Source organism: Crotalus tigris, unplaced genomic scaffold, assembly GCF_016545835.1.
Source record: "Crotalus tigris isolate CLP2741 ecotype Arizona unplaced genomic scaffold, ASM1654583v1 scf7180000024297.1652928, whole genome shotgun sequence".
NCBI classification, from domain to species: Eukaryota; Metazoa; Chordata; class Lepidosauria; order Squamata; family Viperidae; genus Crotalus; species Crotalus tigris.
The window spans coordinates 134,623-159,283 of record NW_024100470.1 but is presented as its reverse complement, the minus strand read 5'-3'; the positions used below and the strand labels follow the sequence as shown (position 1 = coordinate 159,283).

Below are 24,661 nucleotides of genomic sequence, written 5' to 3'. Positions count from 1 at the left end.
AAATACTATACAAAGATTGCATTTGTCTATCTATACTATACTGTATAGTATAGTATAGTATAGTATAGTATAGTATAGTATAGTATAGTCCAGGCCATGGTTTTCCCAGTTGCAATGTATGGCTGTGAAAGTTGGACCATAAGGAAGGCTGAGCGCCAAAGAATTGAGGCCTTTGAACTATGGTGCTGGAGAAGACTCCTGCGAGTCCCTTGGACTGCAAGGCGTTCAAACCGGTCAGTCCTAGAAGAGATCAACCCCGACTGCTCTTTAGAAGGCCAGATCCTGAAGTTGAAACTCAAATACTTTGGCCACCTAATGAGAAGGAAGGATTCACTGGAGAAGGGCCTAATGCTGGGAAAGATTGAGGGCAATAGAAGAAGGGGACGACAGAGAATGAGATGGCTGGATGGAGTCACTGAAGCAGTAGGTGTGAACTTAAATGGACTCCAGAAGATGGTAGAGGACAGGAAGACCTGGAGGAACGTTGTCCATGGGGTCGCGATGGATCGGACACGACTTCGCAATTAACAACAACAACTATATATGGGAGGACAGAATGAATATCAAAATGGAATTTTATGATGTTTCAGAAGATTAAACATGAAAGAAAAAATATGTAAGGATTATCTATCTATATAAACCTCCAAAACTGAAAAAGTAGAAGTATTGCAGTACATCTTTCAAAACCTAACTGTTAGTTCTTGTGAGGTTTTATTTTAAAAAATGTACTTACTAAGCCTCTACACTGATTTTTTTTAAAGGTTGTTTTTGTAATGATGGCATCATTCTTTTAATCCTTAAATGCTTAAAAGCTGCTTTACTTGCTGTATTCAGCAAGTGGCAATGACTATTTGCAAATGTTAGTAACAGATTTGGCTTATGACTCAAGTGATAAAAGTAATGTAAGAGTTGACAAAATGCATGCAGTAAGTTTCCTTTGAAAAGAAACGGAGGGGTCACAGTTATAAGTTTACAGCCTATTTTATTGACACTCATATAGCTAGTCAATCCAAGAAAGAAGGAAAATATTTATAAAATTCCAATGAGTTCATTTCAGTTGCATTTTTTTTCAGTTGCATCTGACTACAGCCTTGTTGTAGGTGGATTAGGTTGATCAAAAACCACTTCATGAGATTTGAGCCTTTTCTGTACAACATTAATTCTTCAGAGAATAGGCTAATGGTGGAAAGCGAATAGGCTAATGGTAGAAAGCTACAGTAAGCAAAATGGAGAGACAGAGGCAGAGACACAAAATGTAATTAGCAGACTTTTATGTGATTTGCATTAAGAAATTCTGTTCCCGGCTTGTACAGTGTTGAGGTTCAACTGAGAAAAAGCTCAGTCTAGTAATTTGTAGTTGAATAGTTGGCCACTAATTGCAGATTGATGCTTCTCTGTCCCTGCTCCAATCTCTGGTTCCATTAGAGTCATCTTAGCCCATGTGATTTTTTTCAGATTCTCTATTCCAACCTTAGATTCAGGAATGTGATCTTGAAAAGAACAATCCAATATGAGTTCTTGTATCTTGCTATTCTTACTATCCTCCGAGATGCCCTTTTTTTTTTTATTTGCTAGACTTGGCAGTCTGGCAACTACCCTGGGGTTCTTGTTGCTCTCTGAGCTTTGTGGTTTTCTTGCAGATGTTTCATTAACAATCTAGGTACCATCATCACAGGTAGAAAGGAGGGAGGCGCCCTTATTTATTTATTTTCTTCAAATTCACAAAAATGCCAGAGAATTCCTGAAAACTGGCACTCAGATAAATCAGCCATCAATAGGCACACAGAGAGAAACAACATCTTCACATCATTCAAATGATACAGTCAAAAAGGTAAAAAGGAAACAAAAAGATCAAATCTCCTCCATACCAGCAATCTATACCCAGATGAGCAGAAGTTAATACCAAGATTAACATTAGAGAAGTAAACAATATCCCAATCAAGGAACTACCAATGGAGACAAACAAACTAACAGTAAACAACTGTTTAATTAAGGAACGATCAAGAACAATGACAGGGCAAATCACTAGTATATAAACAGAGCAACCCCCCCTCCTTTCTAGCATTGATGTTGTTACCTAGTTGGGTAATAAAATGTCTGCAGGAAAACAATCAAGCTCAGAGAGCACCAGTTCAATCATAAGCTAAGAATATTTATTTTCTATTAGCATGACATATCCCAAAAGATAAATAGCAAGGGATTACCAAGGCTGAAGAACAGCCCCTGTTTCATAACTGCAACAGGAGAAATCCCCAACTGGTCAAAACTTTAGAAATTGTGTCTGAAAAGCTTCCCACTTAATAACTATTCTGGCATCTCTATTTTCATGCTGTTCAATTAAAATTCATTAGAAAACTGATCTGGCAGCTTTTTATAATGACCTTAATGCTGTGATCTTCTGTAAGAAAAAAAAATCCTTTAAGACAGTTTTTTCCAGTGATTGGGAAGACACTTCTAACATTTTTTTCCTTCCTTTTAACATTGTGAGCCATACTCATTATTTTAGTGACAGGTTTTCACGGTTTTTCCCACTTTTTTTATATGAGTGTTTTGGAAGGTTGAAATTTTTTTTTCTGTCCTTTTTAGTTTTAAGTATATTAAGCTTACCTGCTTTTTGAAAATCAGGCTAATTGCAGAAAAAGAAAAAAACTCAAAAGCATGGTAGGTGCCTTACATGCAGAAAAATCTAATTTTCAATCCACAATAGTTTTTCAAAATTCCTATGATTGTCTATAATTCCCAGGTTACCATGGATCAATGTTTGTTGAAGCCAAATTGTGAAGGGCTCATTTACAGCATTATAGCTGCAAAGAGCCAGAAATGCATAAGATATTGGATTGATAATATAGTTAGTCCTCAATTTACAACCATTCATATAGTGTGTGTTAGAAGTTACAATGGCAGAGAAAAAAGTAACTAAAGTCCATTTTCACACTTATGATCTTTGTAGCATCCCCATGATCATTTCATCAAAATTCAGACGCTTGACAACTGACTCATATTTGTGACAGTTGCAGTGTCACCTTTTGTGAGCTTCTGACAAGCGATGTCAATGGAAAAGCCAGATTCACTTAACAGCTGGGTTACTAACTTAACAACTGCAGCGATTTTCTTAACAACTGTGGCAAGAAAGGTCGTAAATTGAGACAAGACTCGCTTAACAACTGTCTTGCTTAGCAATGGAAATTTTGGTCTCCGTACAAGCAAAATGGTTAACTGCAGTGAACTAGCTTCATATTTCTATTATTTATCTTCTTCCTTTATACTCCACAACAAACTTTCAGAAAATCAGGTTTTTCTCCCCAAAACTGCCACTTTGAACTCTCATTTAAAGAATATAAGAGTTGTGCATGGCAATGAATTATGAAAAAAAAATAGCTATGTCATTCTCCATCACATAGCCAGACTTGGATGCATATCGAATGTATATTGAATGTATTTGCCCACTCACAAGAAGTGATTCTGGGTGGTGTAAAGTGGTTAATAATAATATTTAATAATAATGACTTTTAATGCTAATTTTATATGTTGTTTATTTATTAATTATATTGTATATCACCCAGAGGGAAATGAGTGGTTTAGAAATATAAATAAATAAATAAAGAATATATATATATATATATATATATATATATATATATATATATATATATATATATATATATATATATATATATATATAAACATTTTTAAAAAATAGATTAAAATAGATTTTTAAAAAGTCAATTAAAAATAAAATAAATAAATTCAGTATTTACCTTGAACACTGAATTGTGGAATCCTGTCGATCCAGAATTGCAAATCTTAATGTTTCTAGGATTTGATTGGAAAAAGAATCGGAAAGAAATTCCACAATGCCATTTTCTTACCTTTTATCTTCTTTGAAATAGGTCAGGAATACAAGGCAAAATTGATTAATAGATATAAATAGCCACTAAGCCTGTGGACTTTCCTTAGGAAAGAAATTCATCTGACAAAGCAGGGTAATCTACCTTGGTATAGCAAAGTCCTTTGTACAGCCAGGTTCATCCTGAAGGCCATTAAAGCAGGTCTGGACCATCTTAATTAGTTCCTTAGGTTTAATGGAAGTGGCTTCTGCAGATATGAAGAAACTACTTTTAACAATCAGAGCCTGTTAGAAGATGCCCCTTTGAAGAAAAAAAAAATCAGGGCAAGTCAGTCATAAAGCAATTGGATTCCTCACCTAACTTTGTTGTACTGTTTTTTATTGCCATAATTTCAAAGTGTTTTGTCTAGGCTTGGTACTTGAAATCTTTCATTAGTAGTGGCAGTGGTGGGAATTGTTTTATTGGGGATCTCTTTTGCTCTGTAAGGAAAAATGCAGTTGCTTTAAGGCAGGGTTCTTCAAACTTGGCCCTTTTATGATTTGTGGACTTCAACTCCCAGAATTCCTCAGCCTGTGTGCCTGGCTGAGGAATTCTGGGAATTGAAGTCCACAAGTCATAAAAGGGCCAAGTTTGAAGAACCCTGCTTTAAGGAATTGCAGACAGATGCTATGTTCTTGTCCTACATGCTTTGAGGTGTTGTATTGCTTTTGAATCTGAAACATTGCATAGCCATACTATCTATAAATTTGAAAGTGGGAAATGTTTGGGATGAGTGTCTGTCAGGGAATTGTGCAGCAGTTGTCCCAAATGGAGTCAGAGGCGCTGACAAGAACCTGTATTTTTTGAAAATTTTACATCAATATTTACATTAAACTAAATAGTCAGCATAGGAGCATCATGAGGTAAATCAATTTACAGCAGAAGCATCATGAGGTAAATCATTAGGGCATACACAGAAGAAAAAAGGCGGGAAAAAGGGAAATTCCCTCTTCACACCCATAGCAACCAATCACAGCGCAGATTGCTTCACACGGGAACCACCCCTCTCCAATCAATCAACTCTAACTGTGTGTTCTGGCTCACTGCACAACTCCAGCTACTAAATTTAAATATCTTAACGGTGTCTTATATGTAGTCACTTAATTCATGTCTGTGTAATTCATATGGTAGCTGCTTCCAAGTGCCAGCCTCTTAAACTTTTCATGGTTGTCTCCTTAGGTTTGAAGACCATCGTTGGAGCCCTTATCCAGTCAGTTAGGAAACTTGCAGATGTGATGATCCTGACCGTTTTTTGCTTGAGTGTTTTCGCCCTCATAGGACTCCAGCTTTTCATGGGAAACCTCAGGAACAAATGTGTCCGAGATTACACAGAATTCGAATCCATCAACGGCACCTTCGCTTCAGATCAAAAGACCTGGCAAACCTTGAATGAATTTATCAGTGATCCAGGTAAGTTCATTCCTTTACTGTTCTCTGTGAAGTTCAAGTTTTCCTCACCTGTGGTGGTCAAAATGGATTCGATCATTAAAAGCTGAAACAGCTCCTGTTTTTTTTTTCTACGCCAACTGAAAATAGGTGTGTAAAACTGTAAAACTGCCAATTGGCCATTTTTTTACAATCATTCATTGGTCAGTCTGCACTATAGCACATGCAGGTAGTCCTCGACTTACAACTGTTTATTTAATGAGCACTCAAAATTGCAATGTCACTTATAAGAAATGACTTATGATCATTTTTCACATTTACGACTATTGCAGCCTCCCCATGGTCAGGTGATCAAAATTTGGATGCTTGGTAATTAACTCATATTTATGACCATCGCAATGTCCTCAAATCATGTCATCACCTTTTGTTACTTTCTGACAAACAAAGTCAACGGGGAAGCTAGATTCACTTTACAAATATGTTACTAACTTAGCAAATGCAGTGATTCACTTAACAACTGTGGCAAGAAAAGTCGTAAAATGGGGCAAAACTCACTTAACAGCTGTCTCATTTAGCATCAGAAATTTTGGGCTCAATTATGGTCGTAAGTCGAGGACTATCTGTATTCATCCTGTGGTGGTCATTGGATGCTGGGGACGAGGAGAAATCCTGCTTATTTTTTCATGCAACTTAGCTGATTGGCCATTAGTTGGTAATCGGGGAAAAGACTATAGGTAGTCCTCGCCTTACAATCATTCATTTAGTGACTGTTTAAAGTTACAATGGCACTGAAAAAAGTGACTTATGACTGTTTCCCCACGCTTACAACGATTGCAGCATTCCCATGGTCACGTGATCAAATTTTGGAAACCTGACAACTGGTTCATATTTATGACGGTTGCAGTGTCCAGGGGTCATGTGATCCCCTTTTGCAACCTTCTGACAAGCAAAGTCAGTGGGGAAGGCAGATTCATTTTACAACCATGTTACTAACTTAACAATGTCACAAGAAAGATCATAAAATGGAAAAAAACCTCACTTAACAACTGTTACACTTAATAGCAGATATTTGGGACTCAGTTTTGGTTGTAAGTCAAGGACTACCTGTGCTATGGCTGTATTGAGGAAATTATTACCTGATTACTGATTTAAACTCTCTTCTGGACTTGCACAGTAGCTTGTGCCAGGTGGTTTGTGTTCACAAAACCAAATTTAAAAAAACGAAAACTAATATTAATCAAGCTTAGCATGCATTGTGAGATATCTGTAGGTTTTACCAAATGTGAATAAAGGTGTTCTATGAAGGTGGCTTTTTATTAGCAATTGGATAGTGAAGTTACTAGGATAATTGAAAAAAAGGGGCTTAAGACTGCTAAAACTAAGGGCAGCCAATTAGCTTCCTAACAGTAGCTATTGCAGCAACTTTTGAGGGGATGACAATTTAGGTAAGAGGTGAACAATAAGTTTGTTTGCTTGTTTTGGTAATATAAGTAAAAGAGATCTCAGAGGTTAACTATAGGCCTGGGAAAGAAATTATCTTAGTACATTAATGACAAGCAGAATATTATTTACAAAAAGGTTAGCTTTTTAGTCCTATATTTTGAGAAAGGTAATATAGTAATTAAATTCAGAATGTTAGATAGTTAGCTTAATGAATTATCTCATAAATGAGTTCCAGAGTTTTGCTTTATTTCGTTTCCAAGATTCTGTATATTAACTTCTTATTTTCCTGACAATATACAGTAGCTAATAAAGCTCAATGTAAATCTTTGGGCTCTACTTTGCTTGACATTCTATTTCTCAATTAAAAAATAATAATGAATTAAAGGGGAAACAAAATTTAGACATTGGGTCAGATTGGAGATGTTTGGGTTTTTGTTTTTTGACAATAGGATTATGTAAAGATTTGTTGGAAATGCAGTTCAAATATGGTTTGATTGAAACTACAAATTAACTGCCAATTTAGATTGAATTGGATGCCCCCAAATCAATTGGCTGATTTTGAAAGTCTCATGAAAAAAAGCCCTGTCTTTAATAATTGACCTTTTTAAATGAAATCAGTTGAATTCAATTATTTGAGTCAAATAATCAATTCTGGATCAAATCATTTTTCTGAATTAAATATGGTTCCCCAAAGCTTCAACTTGAGAATTGTTGTGCTCTTCTCATTGTGATGCTCAAGCTGAGCAATTGAGTCAATAATTGTTCTTGTCCATTGCCAATTTCAACTTCATGTCCTATCATGAAGCAGAATATAGTAATTGCTTCAGACAGCGGATACCAAGAAATGATGGCAAAGTATTGTCCCTTAAGCTAGTTGTCTGCCTTCAAACATAGTGGAGGATCGCAAAAGTGCTTTTTTCAAAAGTCAGCTGGACTTTGTTCTTTGCTTGAAGATGTTTTGCTTCTCATCCAAGAAGCTTCTTCAGTTCTGAATAAATGGTGGAGAATGGAAGGTTATATTCCTTGCAGTCATCTGGTTGTTAGTACTTTTTCTGGTTTGAAAGAAGGGTCAAAGAGGCCATCTACATTAAGAATGAATGGTCCTCTCTCAGCAGAGGGGGAAGGCTATGATGCCACCTCTCCACTGTTTACCACACAGTCCTTTCAGCAGTTCCAAATTCCACAGTTCCACATCCATTTGAACTATTCAAGTGACTCTGAGGAAACAGATAAACCTCCAAGTGGCCTCAACAACTCTCAGAAAGAGGGCTAATGACCAGGTGACTGCAGGGAATATAAATCCTTCGATTCTCTGCCATTCAGTCAGAACTGAAGAAGCTTCTTGGGTGAGAAGTAAAACGTCTTCAAGGAAAAACCCTTCAAAAACCCTTTTGAAAAAAGTATCTTTAGGATAGCCATGACCTGGATGACTGAGAATCTCCATAGATTTTAGTGGAGAACGTTGTCCTTTGCAATATTAACAAAAGATTTAATCAACCAGTCGCGTCAGATTTTGTACAAGGAACAGGAATGGTATCATATTGTCCTTTGATTCGGAGACCAAAACAATTTTAACAATGTTTTTATAACGTATGTTAGATTGTCACCCTTGTTATGGTTTCTTGGCAGCTGTATAGAATTGGCATTTTGTTTTTAATCATAACACATTCTAGATTAAAATGTGCTGTAGTTATCTGAAGAATTTTCTTAGAATCCAGAATTGGAGGTGGTGATTTAAGCTATAAATTCCAACCAGTGTGTGAATCCAGATTAAAGCATCTACAGCAAATGCCAAACCTCTGCTTGAAACATCTACTGAAAGAGAAAGCAGCCCTTCTAGAGATGATTGATTCAAATAAGCTACTTTATTGTGTGATAGAAGCTGGAGAATTATACATAAAATCAGTCCACAATCTTTTGGAATTTTTGAACTGAGAACTAGGAGAGGTAAATTTAAGGAAGGAATAGGATAGAATAACATAGTTGGAAGGACTTTGAGGTCTTCTAGGTCGTAAAGGCCGTAAGCTGAGGACTACTTGTATTCTTTTTAAGTGCTGTTTTGGTGTTTTGGTCAGTTGATTAGTTTTACATTTGTTCACTTTTTTTTTTTTACCTCAGCAATGTATTGCTGGTCAGTTTTGCTTATTAGTAATTCCTAGCATTTGTGTGAATATCTAGAATTTCTATAACTTAGTTCAGCTATTTTATTACTCAGTAATCACTTTGTTGTACTTATTAAAGTGGAACACTTTTATTTATTGTTATTCTGGTGGTGGCTTTACACCAGTGCAGCATACTGCAAAATATTTGAAACAGTCACCTGGATTAACTGGGGAAACTGGATCCATTTAATTCAAAGTCTTGCCTCATCCAGATTCCAGGTAAATCTATCCCTTCAAGAGCAGGTGGTAGCAGCTTAATTATCTTAAATAGCTGTGTTATTTAACTAATAACTCCATTTTAGGAGACGAGAGTTTAAGAAATGATCTAGCAAAAATCTTGTAGGGACTAGATTCTTTTGCACATATGATAAACTGGATTTTGTTTCTTAAGACTCTAAAATATCCCTTTATGACAATTTAAGTGCCATATTATGTTATGGAGATGAAAAATTAAGGCCCTCTGGTGCAAAAGAAGGCTTATGTCCTATTTATAAGGGTGCAGAAGTGGACAATTGCAAGACAGATCTTGAAATAGGGTCATTTTGTAACCTGATATAATCTGCAGGGCTGTGCAAATAATAATAATAATAATGGAAAAGATAATCAGCTTCCTTGGTTGAGGTTAGATCAGTTTCTGAAATATTTTGAAAAAGAATAAAAATGAAAGTATAGCAAAAAAAGGTTTATTTTTATAGGAGAGAATTTTTTTTGAGAAATTGCAAGGCAGATAAATTCAGAAACCCAAGAGGACATCTTTTTGGAATCCAAGATATAAATTCACTTTTGCATCTGTGATCTACCTGAATTGGGGGTCTTTTTCCCCATGATTTACCTGTCTGAAATTATTTAGTGTAACAGGATAGCAGAGTTGGAAGGAACCTTGGAGATCTTCTAGTTCAACCTCCTGCTCAAGCAGGACACCCTATACCATTTCAGACAAATGGTTGTCTGATCCCTTCTTAAAAACCTCCGGAGATGGAGCACCCACAACTTCTGGAGGGAAGCTGTTCCATTAGTTGTCCTCACTGTCAGGAAGTTTCTCCTTAGTTCTATGCTGGTTCTCTCCTTGATTAGTTTCCATCCGTTGTTTCTTGTTCTGACTTCAGGTGCTTTGGAGAACAGGTTGACCCCTCCTTTTCTTTGTGGCAGCCCCTCAAATATTGGACCACTGCTATCATGCCATCCCTAGTCCTTCCCTTTGTTAGACTAAAAGTGAGCTTTTTAAAGTGCAGTTGTTAAATTGGTAACACAGTTGTTAAGTGAATCTGGCTTCCCCATGGACTTTCCTTGTTAAAATATTGGAAAAGGTGAGCAGTTGTCAGTTGTCAAGCATTTGAATATAAATCACATGACCACAGGGAAGCTGCCACAGTCATAAGTGTGAAAACTGGTCATAATTCACTTTTTTCAGTGCTGTTTTAACTTTGAACGCTCACTAAGCTAACTGTTATAAGTCGAGGACTACCTATACTTCACTTGTTTGGGAGACAAAATGAAAAGATTCTTTCTGATGTATGCACCTTGTGTCAGGTACAAAGGATCAGGATTATATGTGAAGTTTTAATTCAAAAGATTTGTTGGTCAAGCCTATAGAGATAATCCTCAACTTATAACCACTCATTTAATGACCATTTAAAGCGACGTTTGACCAGTTTTCACACTAGCAACATCCTTGTGATTATGTGATCAAAATTTGGATCCTGTCCAGGGATCATATGATCACGATTTGAAACCTTCCAAGCAGGCTTTCAACAAGCAAAGTCAATGGAGGAAGCCAGATTTGCTTAATGATCAAATGATTTACCACTGCAGTGACTTACTTAAGAACTGTGGCAAGAAAGGTTGTAAAATGGGGCAAAGTTCACTTAACAGCCATCGTGCTTAGGAACAGAAATTTTAATTGTGGCTACCTGTACACAAGAAAGTGCAATGCTAAATTGACACCAAATAAGAATCAACTGATTCAAAAGAGGTTAGACTTGGACCATTTGTGGCAATATAATGGCTCTAAGCTAATGACATGCTTAACTCCACCCTCCAGCTCTGCCTACTCTTCCCCTACATCTTGTGAATAATAACCAGAACAGTAGAGTATTAGCAAAACAAATTGGAATTATTCTTTGATTAGCTGCACAGCAGGACAAAATTCAATAGCTGCCTCTTTCCTGCAGTGTCAGGAGGCATGTGTTTTGTTGAACATTTTCCAACTGTTCAGAGATTTAAAAAGTAACTAGGCTCAGCACGTGCATCTGTAATGGATGGAGTGGACCAAAAATTGGATGATGCTATATCCACTAGATGGATTGCAGAAGTACTGTTCCATATGTGATGCTTTTATGCATTTCTTTCTTTTAAAAAAAAGCCAAATATGAATGGCATTTTGTAAGTATTATGCTGAGGTGAATGACTTAAGATTGTTTGAAGGTTATCGATCACTGTACATAATAAGATTGTGCATTTCAGAAGTTGGAAGATTGATGTAGCAAATGCAGAGAGTGAGGATAAGGATGCTGAATTCAATCAAAGTGGGACTAGATTAAGTAAAAGCCTATCATTGTTCATTAGGAAACAGCATTTCAACAGGAATCTAAGTGTAGTAGTTGCATTTGCTCAGTGGAATTATATGCCACTGAAAAAATATTGTATAAAACTATGGCGTGAGCAAAAATCTAACAAGATAGCATCTGGAATAGAATAGAATAGAATAGAATAGAATAGAATAGAATAGAATAGAATAGAATAGAATAGAATAGGAGAGGGACCTTGGAGGTCTTCTAGTCCAGCCCCCTGCTCAAGCAGGAGAACCTATACTATTTCAGACAAGTGACTGTCTAATTTCTTCTTAAAAACCTCCAGTGTTGGAGCACCCACGATTTCTGAAGGCAAGCTGTCCACTGGTTAATTGTCCTCACTGTTAGGAAGTTTCTCCTTAATTCCAGATTGCTTCTCTCTTTGATCAGTTTATAATCATTGTTTCTTGTCCTGCCCTCTGGGGCTTTGGAAAATAATTTGACCCCACACTTCTTTGTGGCAGCCCCTCAAATACTGGAATACTTCTATTATGTCACCCCTATTTCTTGTTTTCTTTAGACTAGCCAAACCCAAATCCTGCAGCCATTCTTTATCTGTTTTAGTCTTCAGGCCTTTGATCATCTTAGTTGCTTTTCTCTTGATTTTTTTTCCAAAGTCTCAACATCTTTTTTGCAGTATGGTGAGCAAAAAGTGGTTGCAGTATTCCAGGTGTGGTCTCACCAGGGTTTTATAAAGTGGTACTAATACTTCATGTGATCTTGATTCTGTTTATATAACCCAGCATTGTATTTTTGTTGTTGTTGTTGTTGCTGTTGGCTCATATTCAAGTGATCCTCCACTAGGACTTCAACGTCCCTCTCACAGTTTTACTGTTTCTGAGCCAGGTCTCACTTAATCTGTACTTATACCTCTGATTTTTCTTGCCTAGATGTAAAACTTTGCTTTTCTCCACATTAAAATTCATTTTGTTGGGTAGGGCCCATTGTTCAAGTTTGTCAAGATCTTTTTGGATCCTGAGCTTGTCTTCTGGGGTGTTGGCTATTCCTGCCAGCTTAGTGTCATCTTCAGATTTGATGAGTTCCCCTTCAATTCCTTCATCTAAGTCATTGATGAAGATATTGAAGAGTACTAGGTCTAAGATGGAGACTTAGTGGTACTCCACTGATTACTTCTCCCCATGTGGATGTAGTATCTAACAAGATGAAATTAGCATCTTTTAATACCATGTAGTGCAGACTCCAGATATCTCTGACCCTTCAGCAGTTGGCATTTGGAACAGGCTAAAGACTAAATAAAACAAGGAGAAATGTTTAAGGCAGTTATGCTGGCTGGGGAATTCTGGGAGTTGAAGTCCACACATCTTCAATTTGGCAAGGTTGAGAGACAATGGTTTAAGTGTTTTTGGTCTCCTTTCTCCTTCCATGGAGGAAAGGAGAAAAGCAACAAAGGTAAACACAATGGGGAAAGATCTTAAGATTTGCTCCAGGCATAAAAATTTTCCTGCATTTTCCTCTCAAATTCTTATTCAAAGAGATGATATAGAACATTTTTTTCAATATTTTTTCCAAAAAGAAGAGCTTTGATGGAAATCCCCTGAGCAATGTATTACATTCTTGTACTTAAGGTATGAAGGAGACTGTCCTTAAACAGTGGCTATGATTTTCTACAAGTAGTCCTGGACTTATTACCACAGTTGAGCCCAAAATTTCTGTTGCTAAGTGAGACAGCTGTTAAGTGAGTTTTGCCCCATTTTACGATCTCTCTTGCCTCCGTTGTTAAGTGAATCACTGCAGTTGTTAAGTTAATAGCATGTTTGTTAAATGAATCTGGCTTCCCCATTGACTTTGTTTGTCAGAAGGTCACATGACCCCAGGATACTGCAACCATCATAAATAAGTTGACCAGCATCCAAATTTTGGTCACATGATGGTGAGGATATTGCAATGATTGTAAATGTGATAAATTGATCATAAATCACTTTTTGCTGTTGTAATTTTGCCTGTAATTTTGTAAGTTGAGAACTATCTGTGCTGTCATTGTTTGGCAATAGCTTTCATCTCCTTAGCTAGCTTTTCACACTTACATTAAATCCCAAGGGGAACTGTCTTGAGGAAGGATTTTTCAATAGCTGTAGATGTAGTACACCACAATCATTGTTTAAGGGAATAATATGACAAACGGTTAGAGAGTTTCTACTTCTGATGGAAAAAAATCTGGAGTCGTTTTAGTTCTACTTTGAGAAATTAAGACAGGTGGCCAAATTATTGAGGTATTTGATGCTCATGGGAAAAGCTTGGAAGAAGGAATAATTGTTTCTTACTTAGAGTGAGAATCAAATACAAAAGGCTGAACATTCTTCAAAGAAGGGAAGATTTGGGAACTGAACATGATAAGTCAACCTGGAACTTTTAATGGTATAGGTTTTCTCTTAAATTGATTTCAGCAAGTTAGAAAGAACTTAAAAATGATTCATAAATGGTATTGCCTCCCACTTTTAAAATTGCATTATATTAATCTTCCTAGAGGAGGGTGGAACAGTTGCCAACCAATTAGGATTGTGCTTTTTGTGGTATCTAGTGGCAGGGTGCTTCCCCCCCCCTGATTTCTCTGATTTGTTTGAAAAAAAAATACGAAAAAATACACATTTTAATATTTAATGTTAGCATGGCTGTATTGTCCATTTTTGCTTCCCAGGATTTATAAAATGATGCAAGACAAGAAATGTTGCTTAATTTAGCAGACTCAAACACTGGGGAAAAAAAGAACATGTTTCTAAATCTGGGCAAAGTGATCTAGATCCAATTTATGCTACAGAGATGACTTGATTCTGTTTGTCAAAGGAAAGAGGACTACCTGTATATCTATTAGGTTAGATAGTTATAGCTTTATTCCAGCAAGATTCTCTTTGTTAGGTATAAACAAATAAAGATTTAGACTGACCTGGATTAAACTCTGTCATCTTTGGACTTAGGTTTGACAAATATCCCTGTACTTTCCAAAACTATGCAAAACTGCCTTGGATATTTTTATGAATAGGAAGGGCAATGACTTTCTGAGCAGGAATGTAATTCTTGCTAGAGAAAATGATGAAGTCATCTAAAAAATGAAAAATTTCCTTTATTTAGGGGTGGAAAGAGCATTCAAGGTCTAAGAAGCCAGCCTAATATCCTTGATCATGTAGAACAGTGGTTCTCAACCTTTTTAATGCCACGACCCCCAACCGGTCGTAAGTTGAGGACTACTCAACCAGTCGTAAGTTGAGGACCACTCAACTGGTACAGCACCGTTTGCAGAACGGGACTTTTGGTGGGCTCAGCAGGGCAGAGACAGCCTGGACAATTCCTATTGGCTTTTGAAATCCAATAGAATTAGACTCTATTCAAGAGAGTCTATTCTATTGGCTTTCAAAAGCCAATAGAATAAAAGGGAGTAGCACAGCTACGGAAAAGGGGAAAAAATGGCGGACTGCGTTGTTTGGCGACCCCCGTGAAATGGTCGTTCGACCCCAAATGGGTCCCGACCCACAGGTTGAGAACCACTGATGTAGAAGAAGAAAAGGCAGAGCCAGAGGGTAGAGTCAAGAGAGGAATCAGTCTGGAGTCTTTACATTGTCACAAATGATTCAAATCCAGTCCCCCTTGAAATCCATTGACTCTTATTCAGTGTCAATTTATTGCTGACCCTTAATTGAATAGATTCTTGTGTATAGGCTCGAGCAATATATCTTCTCAAATAGAACTTAATGTGTGATCCTGATTCCATACACCTCACAGATCAGTAGATATTTAGCATTGGCCAAAAACTTTCAAGGAAGAAGCGTATAGCAAGCAAACTCTTTCTAACAGTTTGTCCTGTTGTTAAGCTTGTTGAGAAGTCTACAGTTACCTTCCCTGATTTCATCCCCAGCAGACAGATCTGCTTACAACTCCTGCATCTTTCATTATGGCCAATACAGGTAGTCCTCAACTTACAGAAGTTTGCTTAGTGACCTTTCGAAGTTACAGTGACACTGGAAGTAGTGACTTATGTCCGTTTTTCACACTTACAACGATTGCAGCATCCTCACGTGATCAAAATTCTGATGTTTGACAACTGACCCCCATTTATGTTGTTTGCAGTGTCCTGGGGTCATGTGATCATTTTTTGCAAACTTCTGACCAGCAAAATCAATGGGGAAGCCAGATTCACTTAACAACCATATTACTAACTTAACGGCTATAGTGATTCACTTAACAACTGTGGAAAGAAAGGTTGTAAAATTGGGCAAAATTCACTCAACAAATGTTTCGCTTAGTAATAGAAATTTCGGGCTCGATTGTGGTTGTAAGTCAAGGACTTCCTGTGGTCATTGGTTGAGAATGATGGAGGTTAAAGTTCACGGGCCCTGGAACAGAAAGTTTTACTTTTAGAGCATTAGGAATTATGACCTGAGAATTTTGATGACCATCTGATTATTGCATATATGAGGATTCTAATAAATTGCATTAAAATCAGATAACATGCAACTTCAGTTTTTCATGAAACTTATGAATTATGCATGTTTATGGCAAATGCGTAACAGTGGAAGAGTATTTTGCTGATCAGAAAAAAAATCCCTCAGATATGATTCTTTAATGTGTCTTTCTAGGAAAATCGACAGTTTCTAGGAAAGAAGCGTAGGATCTGGCAAAGAAAATATGCCTTGATGGAGATATTAAGGGTACATTAGGTAATAAAGTGCCATTTAAGAATTATGAGTCAGCCTAGAATTTTAAGAAGTAAATAGCAATAAGAAAATTTGCAGCTCAGACTTCTTTGTTGAAAAAAATTGAGGATATTTTTGGGGGGAGGATAAAGGGGCACCCCTTACTCAATCCATTCATAAGGCAGGGCATTTTTGAGAATGATTTGAAAAATCTGTTTTGGATCTCAGAAGTGCAGGGTCTGTTTCCATTACAAAATTAGTGGTTCTTCAGATATCTAAATGGGCCTGAAAACTGTCTATGACTGTTTAAGACAATGGTTCTCAACCTTTTTAATGCCGCAACCCGCCAACCGGTCGTAAGTCGAGGACTACCCAACCGGTCGTAAGTTGAGGGCTACCCAACTGGTCATAAGTCGAGGACTACCCAACCGGTCGTAAGTTGAGGACTTTCTCTGCCCGGGAGCACCGCGCATGCGTGGTGCCGCCCCCTGCGCCGGCTGAGGCATAGCTGGCAAGGGGCAGCAACAGTGCAGGGCGACCACCGGCTGGGCCACCAGCTGGCCCAGCCCAAGGGAGGTAAGGCACCCGCCAGGCTCCACGCGTGCCAGAAACCCTCCCTGCGCCCGCCGGCCTCTCACCTCCCACCCCTGGCCCTCTTTTACTTACATTTTTAGTAGTTGCTCAGCAGGGTGGGGTGGAAGCTTCCAGACAGCTCGCCTTCGCTGCAGACAACTTGCAGCACCATTTGCAGAATGGGACTTTTGGTGGGCTCAGCAGGGCAGAGACAGCTTGGACAATTCCTATTGGCTTTTGAAAGCCAATAGAATTAGACTCTATTCAAGAAAGTCTCTTCTATTGGCTTTCAAAAGCCAATAGAATAAAAGGGAGTAGCACAGCTAAGGAAAAGGGGGAAAAAAATGGCAGACTGCGTTTGGCGACCTCCGTGAAATGGTCGTTCGACCCCAAATGGGGTCCCGACCCACAGGTTGAGAACCACTGGTTTAAGACGGATTTATTGTATTCTTAAAGGAGTCATAACTACTTTTTTCTAGATCTGAAGATTTACTTAATGTTTTAATGAGAGCCTATCACAGTGATGGTGAACCTTTTAGAGACCGAGTGCCCCAAAACTGGCCCTGCCCTGCTCTATCCCCTGCCCCGCCCCCCCTCCACCCCCGCCCCCATCCCACCTGCCTGCAGGGCCACTCACTGCCTTCAGGGCCCACCGCAGATCACCCAGGCAGCCCAGCAGCGCTATGGCAGTCATACTCTCTGCCCGCGCTCTGCAGCATCAACTGTGCATGAGGGGGTGTGAGGGCAGAGTCTTGTCTACGCTGCTTGGCTGCCATATCCTTGGCTGCGCTACTTCGCATGAGCCACACTCAGGGCTGACTCTCCTTCAGGGGGGCTGCTGGAGAGGAGGGGGTCTCGGGGGGAGGCGAGGCTGGGACAATGGCACGTGTGCCCACAGAGAGGGCTCCAAGTGCCACCTCTGGCACCCGTGCCATAGGTTTACCACCACTGCCCTATCACATCTAGACTATTCCTCCATGTGACTGGTGGCATGCAGGAATAATAATAATAATCTATTTCACGGATTATGTGTAGTTACCTACTTATATATAGATACCTTTTATATAGATAGTCCTTGACTTGTGACCACAATTGAAACCAAAATTTCTGTTGCTAAGTTTATTAAGGGAGTTTTGCTCCATTTTCTGTCCTTTCTTGCCACCGTTGTTAAGTGAACTACTGCAGCTGATAACTTAGTACCCAGTTGTTAATTGAACCTGGCTTCCCCCTTGACTTTGCTTGTTAGAAGGTTGCAAAAGGGGATCACATGATGCAGGAACACCGCAACGGTCATAAATACATGCCAGTTGCCAAGCATATGAATTTTGATTACATGACCATGGGGATGCTGCAACAGGCATAAGTGTGAAAAATGGTTTATACTATAAGTTGGGTTTTTCAATGTCATCATAACTTCAAGGTGTCACTAAACAAGTGGTTGTAAGTCAAGGACTGCCTTTAGTGATACAGATATTGTGTTGGAGCGAAATAGAATGCTTAAAGTCACCTCTATGCAAAATGGGTGGCATATACGTTTAATGAACAAACAAGCAAACACATTTTTACAATCCTGTAACCCCTTTATTCGGGGTAGAGTTGCGGCAACTGGATGAAGCTGAGCATTTACTGGCTGGATGCCTTTCGTGATGCCTACATGGAGTTCAGAGCAGATATTTTCTCTGCTGTGAACTCCACTGGATTGATCTCTGTTGCTGTCTAGGATTGAACTCTCAATCTTCCAAATGGGAGGCGACTGCCACCAGGCCACTGTAAATAAATGAATAACTAGCCTATTAGCATTTCTTTGCCTGAAGATTCCTTTCTTGCAAATTGCCAACATTCTGGATCTGTGGACCTTTACTGACTTTCTGGAAACCGAGATGTCAACCTTTAGTATCCTAGTTATCCATGTTTTTTTTTTTTTAGCAACATAAACATTCTTCAGCCGAACAAAAGGGCTATTAACCTTTATTTACCAACAGAGATGGATTAAAAATAAAGGAGGTCCTGCTCGCGGATTTATAATCTCATTCTTTCTGATACGTCTTATTCCCCCAATGATTCCTTGCAAAAATTCTACAAGATAAATTCAATTTATAGATTGATGGGAGTGATTTAAGAATGAGGGCCAGGAGACCTAGAGAATTTGTATGTGTTTATAGAAGAGTAGATAAAAGTAGTTGTGGATCTGGCATCTCTCCATCTCTGTTTCTTTTCTGGCTTTCTCCTTTGTTGCACTAGACAGGTAAAATATTTATTTATTTATTTATTTACTTACTTACTTACTTACTTATTTATTTACTTACTTTATTTGTTTGTTTGTTTGTTTAAATGTATATAGCTGCCCAATATAAATGCATACCTCTGGACAGCAAACAATCCAATAGTATTTAAGAAAACAAATAATCAATTAGTAATCAATAACAATTTATTAATTTTACATGCTGGCTGACTCCTAGTAACTCTGTGTCCAAAAATAACCCAATGCAAGGAACAAAAATAACTGAGGCATTACGCAACAATTCCATCAAAAAACAAAGACCGTGATAACTAAGCGTCCTTTGTAGTTTTGAAAGGCTGGCTTTCAAACCTAGATATTCGCAACCCCAGAGTTAATACCTCTGGCAAGAGGTAAGGTCCACTTACCTGCCCAAGGGAGTGGATGTTTGTTAAGGTGACCAACTTTTTTACAACAAAAAGGAGGACACGAATAAATTGAAGAAAAAAATATCATAAATAAAAGAAACATTGTATTTATTGCAACAATAATACAGAATACACTATAATATGATCAATGCATAATAAAAAACATTTGTAACAATAACATTTTATATTGTAATTATGCTTACATGCCTATTAATTATTCAAATGAGTACTTTTCCATTGAATGAATATTTTTTGTCAATGTATCATTTTCTAACAATATATTGGAAATATCTGAACAAGAAATATCCTTCATATTGAATTTTACGGCAAGTGCTGCAGCTAGAGTATCAACATTCAATCTCGATTTCTCACTTGTCCAAAAATCTACACGGCTGGATTGCGCGGGGGTGGGCGGCGGAGGCAGGTGTTGTGAGCCAGGCACTCCAGGATGGCCACGTAGATGCACAGGGTGAGGTGGTGGCAGGCAGGTCAGTACTGCGTAGACCACTAGCTGGCATGGCCCATGGAAGGTCAACTGCCCGCCGCGCCCCCGCCCACAGCCACCCTGCCAGCACTGCTGCCCTGCCGTGGAGAGCTGGCCCCGCGGCTCGCAAAGCACCAGCCGAGCCAGCTCCGGCCCTGAGCCGTCCCCCAGCACCACCGCCCACCCTGCGCATCCCCGTAGAGCTGGCTCGCAAAGGCAAAGCACCAGCTGCTCCGGCTCCGGCCCTGCAGCTGTCCTCCCAGCCGCCCCCCCAGCACCACTGCCCACCCTGCGCATTCCTGTAGAGCTGGCCCCATGGCTCGCAAAGCACCAGCCACACTGGCTCCGGCCCTGCAGCCACCCCCCAGCACCACCGCCTACCCTGTGCATCCCTGTGTAGAACCGAACAGGGAAGATCAAGAGAAACTTACCGCTCCAGTCTCCTCCAGCTATCTGCGGAACTAAGTAAGAGATAGTGTAGTTGGATAGCAGTGAGGGGTGCAAAGTTCCTGCAACTTGCATGTGCAAAGTTTGCCGCCCGGGTGTTTTGGTGCACTCAGCAGCAATTCCTATTGGCTTTCGAAAGCCAATGGGGGAGTAGCACAGCTCAGGCAAAAGTTGAAAAAAAAAACCATCAAAAAAAGGTGCCGGAACGCTGTTCTGAGCGTTCTATGAGGGAAAAAAAAGCCATGCAGATTAGTCTTCAAATATAGAAAAAGAGGACATTTAGGAGGACATTTTCGAGGGAGGACAGAACTCCCAAAAGGAGGACGGTTGGTCACCTTATGTTTGTTGATCTGTGGGAAGCTGATTTTGGGTAATAGCCATAGAAAAGTTGGTAGTTTTCAGAAAATTTGAAATGTGGAAGGAGGTCAGAGGATATCTTGCAAACTATCTTGCTGAAATAGCATGCTAGGCTGGTAATGTTTTTCAGCGCTCACAGGCTGCTATTTTTTCACGCCTTGGCTGCAGTCCCTGTAAATTTGCTGTGTTTCATTTGCCCTTCGGAACAGGATTTTAGGGATTGCTTTAAAGGAGGGCAGGTAGCTTGGGCTATAATTGCTTCTGCAGAATGCAAAATGGCTCTGTAGAATAGTTTCCACTTCATGACTAGAAATTCAGGACGGAATTTATGAAATCCTGCGGAAGTGGAGTATGCTAAACAATTCAACCAAAGGAGCAAACTTTGGTTAAATTCTCTTCTGACTAGGGACTGCTGATCTAAAACAAAATGTACACAACTCCTGGTAAGACAGTCTGATTTTTTGGGAGGAAGGATGCTCATGGATACATACAGGCCATTAATAAAAATCAAATCTGTGCCTGTAAAAATTAAGCCCAAGACTCTGGTTTATCACATGAAAAGAGCTTGTTGCTTGAGCAGTGATTCAAGAAACATAAGCCAGTTCCTAGGACAACCCAACATCTAATCCTGTTCTGCATTATTGAGCCGTTGTGGTGCAGTGACTAGAAAGCAATATTGCAGGCTAATTCTGCCCACAGCCTGGAGTTCAATCCTCGTGGAGACTCAAGGTTGACTCAGCCTTCTACCCTTCTGAGGTCGGTAAAATAAGGACCCAGATTGTTGGGGGGGGGGGGATATTGTTGAAGCGGTATATAAACCTAAGTGTTATTGCTATAATCCTAAATCTAGTGTATGCAGGGGAGGGGGGGGGGAGAGGAAGTGATAGGTTCTTATAATGTTTTTTCCTGGATATCAACCTGCAGGTTCAGATACCATTTTTTGTTTTTAGTTTTTGCAAGCTCAGAGAGAGAGAAGTCTTCTGAGTTAACTTTCTATTTTCAGATAAAAATATGACATAGTAGTCATAGTACAGAAAGTACTATAGAAACTATACGAAACTATGGTATACACAACAGAAATTATAGCATGCGCCATTGACAGCCATTCTCAGATGTTCTGAAAGTTCTTAAAATGATACTGCAAATTCTGTAATCCTGTCTCAGATATTGTAGTTGTGCCTTATAAGCATTTTCTTGCATTATTTTTTTTAAAAAAATAGCATTTCTTTTATTGCTGCATGTTTCAGCTCACCCCTTAATCAGCCTGTAAAGAGTGACTCCAACACCCTTTTCTTTCTGTCACCTATGCGGTAGTGATTTTGCCTTGCACAGGCTGGCTAAATGAGGCGAGCATGAAAAGATAGCTGGCATTGCTTTTTTATCTTTTATCTGTCCTGTAGAGGCATGAGGTGGCCCGCTGCACATTCCTTTCTGGCACAGTCATGCTGTTTTGCTTTATAAGCACCTTGTCACTTCCAGAGATAGCTAAGTTCTACTCAACACCATCACACCCAACGTGAGGAAAGGGAAAAAAATGGATGGGAAGAATGCTTGAAAGAAAAGTGGCTACTTATCAGTTGCAAAAACAGTGCATCATTTCTGGGCATAATAAATGCTTCAGACATTCTTTGGTTATTCTAAGCTGAGACAACCAAGTTTAGCAGAACATCCTGCTGTGTAGGAAAGTAGAATCCAACGTGCAAAAAGTTCCTGGATCTCTCCCTTTAATGGTCTAGTCCAGGGGTAGGCCACCTTGGCTCTTTTATGACTTGTGGACTTCAACCCCCAGAATGCCTGAGCCAGCCATGCTGAGGAGAAAGGGAGAGATTTCCAAGCTGAGCCATGCTGGCTCAGGAATTCTGGGAGTTGAAGTCCACGAGTCATCAAAGAGCCTACCCCTGGTCTGGACCAGGAGTTTCCAAACTTGGCAACTTTAAGACTCAACTCCCAGAATTCCCCAGCTAGGATGGGGACGGTGGTGTCAGGGGAAAGGAGAGGCAGGTAATCTTGATCTCATCCTGCTCAATTCCAGGGTGAGGTCACACATTTCTCTCATGGATCCGGTAAGACTAAAGAATATCTTGATTGGGTCAAGCCATGATCTCTTTTATCCCAGCCATTCAACTTATGACCACAACTGAACCCAAAATTTCTGTTGCTAAGTGAGACATTTGTTGTCAGTTTTGCCTCATTTTTACAATCTTTCTTGCCACCGTTGTTAAATGAATCCTTGCAGTTGTTAAATTAGTAACATGGTTGTTAAGTGAATATGGCTTCCCCATTGGCTTTGCTTGTTGGAAGGTGGCAAAAGATGATCATCATAAATATGAGTCAGTTGCCAAATGTCTGAGGTTTGATCACATAACTATGTGGATGCTGCAATGATGATGTGTCAAAAATGTCATATGTCACTTTTTCCATGCCATTGTAACTTCGAACGATCACTAAGCAAACTATTATAAATCGAGGACTATCTGTACTTCCTGCCTACATTTTACCCCAAATGTGTTGGAATACAACTCCCATAATCCTTAGCAAGTATATGCCATATTTATTTTTGCCTATTACTATATGCGTAAATGTTAAGGCACGAATATACTCCATGTTGTCTTTTGATCCTGATGCTAAATTAATGCCTCCCTGATACATCCTAAATTGTCTAGAATAGTGATGGCGAACCTTTTAGAGACAGAGTGCCCCAAAACCGCCTTGTCCGCCCCGCCCCGCCCACTCGCAGGGCCATCCACTGCCTCCATGGCCCGCCACGGAGGCAGTGGATGGCCAGGCATCCCAGCAGTGCCATGCACGTGATGGGGCATGAGGGTGGAGTCTTGGCCCTGCTGCCCACTGCCATGTCCTTGGCTGTGCTGCTCCCCACAGGCTGCACTCGGGGGCGACTCTCCTCCGGGGGGGCTGCTGTGAGGAGGAGGCCGCAGGGGGAGGCGGAGCTGGAGCGACAGCATGCATGCCCACAGAGAGGACTCTGAGTGCCACCTCTGGCATGCGTGCCATAGGTTTGCCACCACTTGTCTAGAATCTCCTGGTGGCCTTCTGTCCAGATAATATCAGCCAGGTGCTGGGGTCTTTTTATACAGATATGTAGGGAAAAAAACATCTAGGGAAGGGATGGATTTTATCTTAGATACAACTCCTGGTGCTCCAAAATTTCATACTTCCAGCCAATTTTGAACAGTTCCCATTTACACTGATAAAGGGATCAGACTTTTTTTCAGCTTGCACCTATTGTTAATTAAAAACACTTATTGCTGCATTTCTGTTACAGAAAACTACTTCATTAAGGAGGGCACAACAGATCCATTACTGTGTGGCAATAGCACAGATGCTGGGTGAGTTTGATTTGATCATATTTTGAGAAAGAATGACAAACCTCTGTTGTTATAACTAGATCTTCTTAGTTTTCCTAATGTTGTGCAGAAACCACGACTACATCATATGTTGCAATGTCATTGTACAAATGATGTAAATTATATAATTTGACTTATTTGGACAGTGATACCTCAATATGTGTGATCTCACTTCTCCCCTATCCCTTTACAGATATATCTGATAAATTCTTTGTTGGCATTGTTGCATAAAATGAAGTTTCTGAAATAAGTAAAACAATTTCCTGGATATTTCATAATAGGTCTTTGAAAATTTGGTTAGATAGTTTATTTATTTTTATTTATTATTAGACTTCTATCCTACCCATCTTGCCAAGGCAACTCTAGGCAGCTTACAGTCATATAATTAAAATACCATGTTAAATATTAAAATGTTAAAACATTAAATAAGAACCATACCATTAAAAATTCTGATAAAATTTGTTTAACCGCGATGGAAAGAAAAAGAGTGAAGTCCACAGAGAGAGGAGATGGGGTCTACAAGTAGTCCTTGACTTATGACCACAACTGAGCCCAAAATTTCCATTATTAAGCAAGACAGTTAAGAGAATTTTGTCCCACTTTGCAATCTTTCTTGCCTCAGTTATTAAGTGAATCACTGCAGTTCTGAAGTTAGTAACATGGTTGTTAAGTGAATTTGGCTTCCCCATTGACTT

The 24,661-nt window shown here is 39.3% G+C and overlaps 1 protein-coding gene across 7 annotated transcripts in view; it reads left to right on the top strand.

Annotated features, from left to right (window-relative positions):
• The window catches only part of LOC120299446 (sodium channel protein type 5 subunit alpha-like), a 289,877-nt gene that overhangs the window by 169,234 nt on the left and 95,982 nt on the right, over nucleotides 1-24,661 (top strand). For all 7 annotated transcript variants that reach the window (XM_039324300.1, XM_039324298.1, XM_039324297.1 and 4 more), the window contains 2 exons: nucleotides 5,067-5,297; nucleotides 23,885-23,948. In XM_039324300.1, the coding sequence (XP_039180234.1) occupies nucleotides 5,067-5,297; nucleotides 23,885-23,948 (295 nt within the window). The remainder of the gene's footprint in view (nucleotides 1-5,066; nucleotides 5,298-23,884; nucleotides 23,949-24,661) is intronic.